Below are 11,827 nucleotides of genomic sequence, written 5' to 3' on the forward strand. Positions count from 1 at the left end.
GCACGTGCCACAGATCCTGTGCGTACCACCTTGACCCCCGCTGCGTCGCCTGAAAACTGCCGCCACGACGTGGCCTGACGCACGTCGTCGCACATATCGACTGACAACCGTCTGTCTCCCGGTAACCGTTGGCCTCCCGCGACCTCTCGGGTTCTCGCCAAAAACTCCCCTCTTCCACCAAAAAAATCACTGCGAGACTTTCCCCTTCCTGCGTTTCATCGGAAAACCACCAAAAACACGACGGAAATCTCAAAACAGCCCTCCGCTGCAACTTCCGCCCCTTTTCCCTTCTTCAGAGCCCCCTAAACTACAGCCGCAATCTCTGAAACCTCCAGCAAACTCTCTGCTTGTCCTGCTATACCGGTCGGCAAAATCCTGCAACTTCACGAAGGCCCGGTGTTCTCTGTGATGCTCTCTCCTGTTTGCCGGCAAACTTCGGACGGATCCTACTCGGAGTACCCTGTGTGCCATCGAAAAATCTCGCTGGCAGTTCTCTCACTCTTACCGCTCAAAAACCTTAGTCGTTTTACCTTAAGTGAAACGGTGAGAATGGGGTTTTACCCCCTTATATAGGCAAAGTTTCCCTAAAGTGTCCCCCACAAACCAAGAATGCCAGTCATGTCCTAGAAGGCCAAACGACAATGGGCTGGATCAGGTCGGGCTCAGACCCGAGGCCTGAATGAAAGACTACTAACAACCATGAAAACTCAAGACAAAGATCGGGTCGGGCTTGGGCTGAAGACCCAAACACTAGCCCGTACCCAACGCCGACTAGGTTCTTAAAGAACCAGCGCTAGCTGTGTTTTAAATGACCTAACGCTGGCTGTGTTCTCAAATACCAACGCCGACTAGGTTCTTAAAAAACCAACACCGGCTGTATTTTAAATGATCTAGCGTCGGTCGTGTTCTCAAATACCAACGCCAACTGTATTCTTAAAGAATCAGTGCCGGCTGTGTTTTAAAGGATCTACGCCGACTGTGCCCTCAATGACCCAGCACCAGCTATGTTCTTCTATGACCAACGCCGCCTATTTTCCCAAGTTTATTGTTGTGTGTGTTACACTTTCCATGCTAGCGCCACGCTTGTTCTAGCGTCGCGCCTGCTAAACCCTGGTCACGACTATGCATGTCTCATCACTATCCCCACTTCCCCAGTGGAGTTATGAGCACGCCATTGCCACCATACCCAATGGAGTTAGGAGCAGGCCACTCCCCTCATCCCCAACAGGAGCTACACCCGTACTGCAATCCATTGATCCCCAATAGAGTTAGGGTCGTGCTTCCCCTTTAATCTCCTGTGGGTCCGTCTCACACCTAGCTATCCTACCCCCAAGAGTTGGGTTATCTTTCACAAGCCTATTCCCCATGGAGTTCTATCTTTCATCACTAGGGAAGTGGTACTTGTCCCCTAATCCCTAGTGAAGTCTGCCTCCCATCTAAAAACCCCTACTATCATTTTACCCTCAGGGAGTCAAATTACTATCTATAGGCCTATGAAGCTTCACCTACATGGCGACCCACACCATGGTCAACTGCACATCCGTGGTTTAAGTGCACGACCCTAAATTGCATGGTCCAAACTATATGACCTTAAACTGTAGCAGAGGTCTAGTTGCACGACCTTAAACGGCATAGTCCTAATTGCATGACTTTAAACTGCATAACCGCAGTCCAAACTATATGACCTTAAACCATAGTCTACGTCCTAGCTGCATGATATTAAAAAGCTTAGCACCATGGTCCAAACTATATGACTTTAAACTATAGCGGAGGTCAAGTTGCACGACCTTAAGCTGCATGGTCCGAATTGCATGACTCTAAACTGCATAACTATGGTCCAAGTTATATGACCTTAAACCATAGTGCACGTCCTGGTCGCATGACGTTAAACTACTTTGCACAGGTCCCGGAGGCATGACCTTAAACTTGCCCCAAAAATATGCGCACGGGCATCTTCATGCACATCTTTCCCCACCAACTCGTTCGTGCGCGCACCACCTTCATTACCTCCCAGTGAGTCCCTTCACTACCATCCATCATTCCCCAGTGAATCCCTTCACTACCATCCATCATTCCCCAGTGAGTCTCACCCATGCTCACATAACGATGAACCATCCTGCCTTCCATACTCGCTGTAAGTTAGTGGGTCACCACTTTTCACCCCCCACATATATCATCAATCTTTCGCAGGTAGCCTCGTACCATCTCCCCAAAGTGAGTCAAATCACCATCATACTCACTCTATAACCTCTACCTACTGCCATCCATCTCCATCATGGTCCAGTTGTATGACCTTAATCTATAGTACACGTCCTGGCCGTATGACATTAAAAGGCTTTTCACAGGTCCCGGAGGCACGACCTTAAACACGCCTTCACAAAAAAATAATAATAATAACGGGCATGGTGTACACCTAGACAAGGGAACACCATGACTAAAAATGATGGACAGGCATGATCACGAAACCATGAGCAAAAGAGTTCCGTGAATAAAAACCCGAGCACGGTAAAAACCCCGAAAGGGCACCGTAAGGAAAAATGGATAAAAAATAGTGGACACGGGCGAAAGGTCATGGGTAAAAGAACCCCAAGTAAAAGGAAGTTGGTGAAAACCGTCTCTATGGCGTCGCTTCCCAAGTTCATGTGAAAATCTGCAAAGGACACTTGGACCAATAAACAGGTTGATGCAGCGTTTGCCTCAGCAGGCGACTTCAACCCACACTCAAAGAGAAAAATCCCTGATGTCACAATACCAAGATCCAAAAATACGAGCTTCAAGAAAAAGATTCTGACAGCCTGAGTCCATTCGCAAAAAGGACTCGAAGAACAAAAAACTCGCCAAGAAGGCAAGACAAGTCTCATGAAGAAGACCACTATTCCCACGAGGTCGCTAACGCACTCCAAGATGTTGAAGACCCCCCAAGAAAGCCAAGTCAACCATACCTTAGACCTGTTATGCAGCACGAGGATTGAGTCCTATGGGGCCGCCTCGGAGAGGTATCCTGATTGTTGAAACTGCTGGCAGTAAACAGGGGTTATACCCAAATTCGGTCACCTCAAAATCCGGTGGAAAACGCAAACGGACACCAACCAAAGGCCCTTTAGCAGACCATCCAGAACAAACAACAAAAACAAGAAAGTCATTTCAACAAACCAAAGACACCCACGAAGGCAAGAAACTGACAAAGCCAGGGGGAAACCTGCTAGACTTCAGGGTGACGCCTTGCTATGAGGCCGCCTCGCCAAAATCCCTCCCTAGCCGACAGGCCCAGACTTTCGGGACAAGCCAACAAAAAGCCCCCAACTGGACCCGACAGGAGGGACCACAGAGGTACCCTGCTTGTCAAAAGCAAACCTGGTGTAGCAGCAAATAAGGTTGACCAAAGGCTCTTTGGCTGTCAATCCAAAAACAAAGAAACCCAGAGCAAATGGGAACAGTGCCCTAAAACATGGCACTCGACTGCTAGATGGGCTTGATTCTGACCAAAGAGGTCCGTACAAAATCCTCAGCTATCAGAATCACAATTAGTCCCTTGAGGGTGAGGACTTCGACAGGATCCCTCAAAAAAGTCCCTTCTCCCCCTAAAGTCTCCACGGATAGACCTGTACATTGCATCCAAATGTCTAAGCATCCTAGTTGTAGCATTGCGTGGATCTCCTCGGCGTTCACGTGGTCCTGTGCCTAGGAAGAAAAAAATAATAAAGCCGAAGCAAATTTTTTGAATGTTGTCCTTCTCGCTTCTCTCAAAACGCAACATTCAGCGGGGCAAGCTGTTTAAAGACATTTTTTAGCACCTTAGTCACTGATGCGAAATAAAGAGAAAGCCGATCAATAAAGCCTCAACATACAGTGAAATTCTCGACAGTCTCAGAATTGCCCCAGATTGGGTAAAAATTTTCCAAGTACTTTAAAATGCCATATGCCAAGTTTCGTCGCGATCCAACATGTTTAAGGCAGTGCAGACAAAGAAACAATTTCGAAAAAATCGACCTCAACCATCCCGAAACAGACCATGTAACTAGAACTCTATTCTCAATGCATCAAACAGTTGTGGTACCACCGTCGTTGAATCCAGAACGGTCAAAAACCCCTATGGGTCAAATTTCGGCTTAAACGGACTTTCCAGGACAAAGTTATGGGTGAAACATTTAAAAGGGGTAGGTCGCACGCTATTCCCGTGTGACCTCCCTGCACCAATCTCCATTAAAGGAGGTTGATGTGCACAGTCCCGGTCAGCAACTTCAAAGGCCCATATCTCACTCGCTCTGAGTCGAATCGCTCTCAAATTTGGTGAGCATGTTCGTCTCATCAAGACGAGCGTTTTGATATGTGGCACGACCCGTGATAAATGTCCGAACAGGGAGAAAAACTAGAGAAAAGTTGTCGATCCATGAAGAAAGTTGCAAAAAAATAAATAGCAGCATGCCTCGCACGAGCGACCATATCACGACGCTCGCATACCAGATCGACGCGAAACCAGTTGCATTATATGCGTAAGGTTCAAGGCTATCTCTAGCCCAAACCCCACGTACAATGAACGGTTGGATTTCACACACGGAGGCATCAAAGCTGTTGTAAATTCCGGCCACCGGATTTCAAAATTCCGGCCAAAAACCCAAATCGACAAAATCTTCGTCCAGACACGAAATCAAGCTGTGTTTGTTGTCACGCGATCCTGACGGCATGCTTAGTGTGATACAACGAAGAAACTAAAAAAAAAAAATCAAGAAATAAGCCCACTTCGATATCAAGTTTTCAAGATTCATCCAAATTTTTAATCGCATGATCGTGCCTTAAAAACACCATCCATGGCGAAGTTGATATCAAATCGATCGCCATGACAAGCCCTACAAGAAAACAATCATCTTTCAGTCAAACAGGCACCAGAGCAACCCCGAAGCTTCTACGGAAGATCACGCAAGTTCCAGGGGAGCAGTAGAGACTGTTTTAGAATTTCACACATTGTTGGGCAGGGACAAAATAGTCCTTTTGCACCCGATTCTAGAATTTCTTTTAATTTAATTAAATTGTAATTATCATCAATTTAAATAGTTTTTTAGCATCCACCCATGTTTAGGCCCAATTCTATAAGTACATGCTAAACACAATTGTTATAGAACCCTTGGTTATTCAATACTCATCAATAAAATTTGAGAGTTTTCACGTTAAAATTGTGAGCATGTCTTGAAGAGAAAAAAAAAGGTCTGATACCCTTTGGTGAAGGTAATTTTCTCTCTCCTCTCATCTCTCTCTTTCTCTCTCCTCTCATCTCTCTCTTCTCTCATTCTTTTGTCATGGATGGCGGAAGCACATCGCCGCCCATGTCTTCTCTCGCTTCTCTCATTCTTTTGTCATGGATAGCAGAAGCACATCGCCGCCCATATCTTCTCTCTCTTCTCTCATTCTTTGTCATGGACGGCGAAAGCACATCGTCGCCCATGTCTTCTCTCTCTTCTCTCATTCTTCTGTCATGGACGGCATAAGCATATCGTCGTCCATGTCTTCTCTCTCTTCTCTCATTCTTTTGTCACGGATGGCAGAAGCACATTGCCGCCTGTGTTTTCTCTCTCTTCATACCCTTTTGTCATGGCCAGTAGGAGCTCACCGCCATCCATGTTCGTTCTTATCTTTTCTCTCATCGTCGCTCATGTTTCCTTGCTCTCTTCTCTCTTTCTTCTTCATTTCTTTCCTTCTCCCTTTCCTCTTTCCCTTTTTCCTTTCTTCCTCATTGCTCATCTCATTGTCTTTTCGCATGCACGACATCGATAGTACTGTGCATGTTTCTCTTTCTCTCCTTTCTTCTCTCTCTCCTTTCTTCTCTCTCTCCTTTGACCAAGAGAGGCTGAGACAAATATTGTCATGGTCGTCTTGTCGTCTAGCAGTATTGTCCCTGAACCGATCTTAATTACTGTGCCCGCCTTACTGCCACGATAGGCTAGCCATTGTGCCAGGCTAGCCGATGATGGTTCGAGCATCTAGTAGTATTTTTGTTGTGCCAGTCTTGTTATCGTGCCCGTCTTGCTACCACACCGGGACAATCACTGGCTGATCTAGCTGTTGCATTAGTCTCGTCACCTAGTCAAACTTCTTTTGATCTACCTCTTCTTCTTTTACGTCCCCTCTTACCCTTTTCTTCTTTTGGATGTGCACATCCGTGTACATTCGCTCAAAGATAAGGTGGGGTTTCCTTCGGCCCACTTGTCTTGTAAATTAACCATGCATGTGTGATTGCAGCAACAGAAGAATACATGCCAAGGAAAGCGATTCTGAGCCAGTTCTACGAGCCAGCCCGAGTAAGTCCCGAGCCCACCTTAAATTCCTCTCTCAACGGTTGGTCTACCTGCCCTCGCTCCTGAGCGAGGTTCCCGATAGAGCGATCTCAAAGTGCTGGATTCCTCGAAACCCGAGACGCATGCCGTCCGATCATCCAGATCTGGAGGGCGAAATCGAGGCACCTAACCAGATAGAAGTTAACTGTATTTCAGTAAGAAGAGTCAATACATTGATTTTTAAACCGAGGGTGCCTAAGCAGTGGGACACCTCGGAATCTGTTGTCAGCCTACTCTATTCAAAAAATAAGAGTACAACCCGCCCTAGATGATACAAGATACACAATGATTTTACAAAAAATAGGGTTAGGTTGACATGCACTAAACACCGAAACGTCAATCATATGTACCGAAATTTCCAAAATTTCAGTAGCCTTTCAATATTATAATCAATACTATACGTTTCAAAACTTCATAGTCAAGAGCCCTAACGCGTATATGGATAAATTAAGGAAAATTTAAGCCGAATAACAATTACATATATTATATATTATATATTATATATCGTATATCATATATTACATATTATATACTATATATTATATGTTATATATTATTTATTATATATTATATGCTATATATTACATAATATTATATATTATATATTACATAGTATATATTATATAGTATGTTACACGTTATATATTATTTATTATATATTATATGTTATATATTACATAATATATAGTATATATATTATATAATATATTTCCTTATATTAATAAAAAAAGAAGATAAAAATCATAAGATCATCTTATCTTATATTATATAATGTAATGAAATTAAAATTTAAAAAAAAATCAAAAATCCTAAAAAAATTTAAAAAGGTAAAATGAAAAATTATAATACATACATAAGAACTTATATTATGTTATTTATTTGGTGCTCTATTCATATGATCATTTTTCGGATTTTCTACTCCTGTAGGTACATACTGTACATGTGATTTTAAAATGCTCTTACTACATTTAAAAGGAGCTACTTTAAAAATAAATATATATTTCAAATATCTAATTATTATGTTATTTTACTTAAATACATTTTGATGTAAAAAAAAATTTTCTAAACGTCCATTATGACCGTTGTCCCTGATGGCCTAACAAAACAATAGGCGCTATATAATCTACCATTACATTGTCTTTTGCATGGCACCACCTCATGCGCTAAACACAGACATTTCAATCATATATACCAAAATTTCACTCAATTTCAGTAGCCTTTCAATATTATACGTCTCAAAACTTCGTAGTCAAGCCATAACATGTATATGGATAAATTAAGGAAATTTAGTCCAAATAATAATTACATATATAATATATAATATTATATTATATTATATAATGTAATGAAATGAAAAAAATAAAAAAATCCAAACTAATTTAAAAATTACAAAAAGTAATATTAAAACTATAATACATGTAGAAGATAGTATATTATGTTATCTATAACTTTGGTGCTCTATTCATATAAACCATTTTTCGGATTTTCTACTCCTGTGGGTACATATTGCACATGCGACGTATTAAATTTAAACCCTCTTGTAAATAATAAAATTTTACTATATTTGTAAATTCTATTTAAAAATTACTATGAAAAGCACCTAATACATTCAGCAAGAGCTTTTTTAAAAATAAATATAATTTTTAAAGTTGTTAACTTTTTTTTGAACTTCCATTACAACCGCTGCCCCAAACAGCCTAAAAAATTAATAGGCGCAATATGACCTACCATTGCATCGTCTTTTGCAAGATACACCACCTCATGAGCTAAACACCGAAATTTTAATTTTATCTACCAAAATTTCACTGAATTTCAGTAGCCTTTCAATATTGTACATCAAAACTTCATAGTCAAGCCCTAACGTGTATATGAATAAATTAAGGAAAATTTCATCCGAAATATTATAATTTAAGTAATGGTAGATCATCATATTCATAAAAATAGATATACCTCTGATTAAATTGCGTATATGAGCATACTATGAGCAATTTAATCAAATGATCATAGTAAGTTATATATTAACAATTTATGCTAATATTTTAAGTTCTGTGCATAGATTATTTTAAGTCATATTTAATCTATATGAATATGTATGGCCAATCACAATAATATGCAAAGCACGTGCCTCTGCTAGTTATAATTAAATGCTATGAATATACAATCAAATACTTATTTGTATAAGAATTACTATAATCATAATTTTAAAACTGCTTACATTTCATTGTCAAATATTTAGTATCACATGCATATTACTAGTCATCCAAAAAGAGAGAGAAAATACATGAATCCAAAACTCCCTAGACGTGTTTGATTTCTAGACGACGCGGCTTTAGAAACCGCATCTTCCAGGGAAGTGGATAACCCAAGTTCCATGATCATGGAAATGGTGGTATCCACTTTTTAGCATTAAATATAAGGCAAGTGGATACCGCTGTATCCACTTTACCATAAAATTCCCAGTTATCAACCAAGGAAGGGCTACAGTACTTCCAGAAATCAAACACAACCCAAATGATCACGAATTTTATAAATACCTTAGGAGAGCCAAACAAAGGAACAGTTCCAACTTTAAGGCCAGGAACAAAACCAACGGTAATCAGTAGACCACGGTTTACAAGTTCATTTGTATCCACACTATCATGATCCCATAGAACCTGAAGAAAAATTCAATAGCATCAATCCACTTAAACTTTTAATCTGAATCACCTCCATGGATCAATAAAAAGTATTGGATAACAACAATAGTGAAAAGCAGAGCCGGGAAGAGGGAGAGAGAACCTCCTCAACTTCATCACCGGTAGCATTTGTGCCAAGAAGACCCAAAGAAAAACATGTAACCAGCGGAACTGTGCCACCAAATTGAGACCTTAACTGCAGAACATGTTCCAATTAAAACAAATCAATATAAGAGAAGAATAAAGGGATATGTTTCATTCTTCATTTAGTAATGAAATATGTTCATTCATTATACAAGTGCATATCACATCCACGATAATTCTACGCAGTTATAACTACTAAATGGAAAAGAATCAGACATACGAGATTGTGTGTCTTCTCTAACGAAGAAGGAAAGCCAGTGAAAGCCATCACAAAGTGTGGTCGTATTGGTTCAGAGAGAACCTTGGTTAAGGCCTCATCCATGCATTCCTGCGACGAAACCACCCGCGAGATCAGAAATGGGCTGCTTATTCTCTTAATACAAGCAAACTTTAAACTAGCGAAATCAAAGCCAATAATTTGGTGATCAAAGATTCAATCGGTAACAAGCAGAAAGTATCAAATGCAATTAAGAAATTCATCAGATGATCAAAATGCAAAAAAGAAAAAAAAAATAGAAGCGAGCTATAGATTACAGATAGGCACTAGTAGACCCAGCCCTAACTAGTAGACCCAGCCCTAGCAGGATTTAGAAATACGGTTACACCTCTTTCCCTAAAACAAAACTTAATCGCATCATCAACATATACAAATTGCGGAACCCGATATTAAACGGAAATATAGATTACAGATAGGCACTAGTAGACCCCAGCCCTAGCAGGATTCAGAAATATGGTTACACCTCTCTCCTAAATCAAAACTTAATCGCATCATCAAAATATACAAATTGGGGAACCCAATATTAATCAGTGACAGAGAAACAAGTCCATCCAAAAGGATATATTCAATGGAAAAGGAATCTCTTTCATCTTTTTTTTTTTGTATTTTTAAGAAGGTGACATTACACTAATATATTTATAATTAATTGCAAAAACTCACGAGAAGTGAGTAAAGGCAGCCCACAAGACGGGCAATGGAAGATCAAATCACAGAAACTAAATAACCAACATACGTTAACTGATCAAAAAGAAAATAACTAACAAAAATTTAATACAAAAACTGCAGAGGTCAGTTTATAATTCAAGAAAACAGAGAAAGATAAAACACAATGAACCATGAAATTAGGGTTAATCAGTCCTGAACGGTAAAGGAAGAAAGATAGGGTTTATGAGGGATACCTCGAAAGTGGGGCGGAGAGAGAGAGTAGAGAGGAACTTAGGGCGTGAGAGTACTCGATTGCAAATGCGGTTCCATGGACGACATGTAATGCAGGCCCTCGCAAATGTCTTGGCAGGAAGCCTCCCCAATATGTTATCCCACAACTCTTCCGGCAGGGCCACCACCGTTTCTCTCTCTAACCTTCCAGCCATCCTCTCTCTCCCCCCTCAGTCTGGGTCCTGTGACTGTGTTCTGCCCTTTGGATGGTATCGGTTCCCCGTCTTATTAATGACACTTTTTTATATTTAACCCTGCTCTCTCTCGCTCGGGTAAGCTTCCTCCTGCTTCCCTTTATCCAACCATCCATTCCGAATAGATGGTCCCGATCAAAATGTGATATCTCAACATTATTATTTTTTTAATTTGTTTTACACAAAATATTTTGATACAGAATGTTGAGGGTCCACTCCTCTCTTAAACTCACACAAGAATATATAAAACAAAATTTTAATCAAATAAATTAATTAAAATACCCTCGAAATATTTAAGAAGTATATTAATTATTATATTTTAACGAAAATAAATTATAGTTTTTTAGATGCGCCTTATTGAGAAGATGACCGATACTCAATTTCATATTCATACGATTTATAAAAAAAGTAAAAATAATTTACTCTAAAGCGTCGAATCTAGATCAAACAGTGAGTGGCTCACTTAATCTATATTGGACAGCTGGATGGAAGGGAAGTATAGGGAAATTATAAAAACCTTTTCCCTCTCACTAACTTCTCTCTCTATAATTACATCTTCTCTTTCCAAGTGCATTATTCCATCTTATTTTCTCTCTTTAAACATGTTTTTTCAATCTCTAACCAGGTTGTATGTTTTGTGGACAAGTCATGTTATTAAAAAATCCTTTTCTATGCATGAAAATGCATATGATAATCTGAAATATTTTAGAGTTACTTGTGGTCATTCTACATACATGAAATAGTCACCAATCATTTAAAGATAATCTAGTTGCAATGGTTTTTTTAAAATGTGGGTTTTTATATTAATTTTAACTAAATTATTGCTTGGTTTAAAAAGCGGATCGGTGACCCAGATTGAGCATCTCAAAAACCCACCCAGATCAGCGAATCGGCGATCCGGATCGGGAATCGACTGAATCGGTCGGATTTAACCTTAAAAAAAATTCAAAAAAATTATTAAAATTCATTATAAATATTGTTTTTTAGGAATTCAATAAAAAAAATGAGGGTACTCCATTAAGAATTTTCATTTCTTTGCATGAATATGAGAATATTGATATGTTTGTTCCCTGCATGAACTACTATTTACCATTTAATTTACATCACATAAAAAGATAAATATAGAATTATCATGGATTAAGTATATCATCATACATGAACTACAATAAAACATACAATTCGTAACATACGATTTAAAAATAAAATGACAGACGACGTCATTCTTCATCTTAGTCACACTGATGCCATTGATTGAATTCGCGTGACAATTCA

At 39.7% G+C, this 11,827-nt stretch overlaps 1 protein-coding gene across 7 annotated transcripts in view; it reads right to left on the reverse strand.

Annotated features, from left to right (window-relative positions):
• Positions 1–10,562, reverse strand: part of LOC18438057 (F-box/LRR-repeat protein At5g63520) — a 65,831-nt gene extending 55,269 nt beyond the window's left edge. For 6 of the 7 annotated variants that reach the window (XR_016057716.1, XR_016057715.1, XR_016057714.1 and 3 more), the window contains exons 1-4: positions 10,325–10,562; positions 9,369–9,476; positions 9,108–9,200; positions 8,864–8,983 (exon numbers count right to left, since the gene is read on the reverse strand). Coding sequence is in view for 3 of the 7 variants with exons in the window: in XM_011626568.3 (XP_011624870.1) it covers positions 8,864–8,983; positions 9,108–9,200; positions 9,369–9,476; positions 10,325–10,516 (513 nt within the window). In the remaining 4 variants the exon portion in view is untranslated. Of the gene's footprint in view, positions 1–5,670; positions 6,456–8,863; positions 8,984–9,107; positions 9,201–9,368; positions 9,477–10,324 lie in introns of those variants that run through there. The other variant, XM_088869685.1, reaches the window with a different exon arrangement.
• Between the last annotated feature and the right edge of the window lie 1,265 nt (positions 10,563–11,827).

The sequence above is a fragment of the Amborella trichopoda genome, chromosome 6, assembly GCF_054954075.1.
Source record: "Amborella trichopoda isolate Santa Cruz 75 chromosome 6, AtrichopodaSantaCruz75HAP2 v2.0, whole genome shotgun sequence".
Lineage (NCBI taxonomy): Eukaryota > Viridiplantae > Streptophyta > Magnoliopsida > Amborellales > Amborellaceae > Amborella > Amborella trichopoda.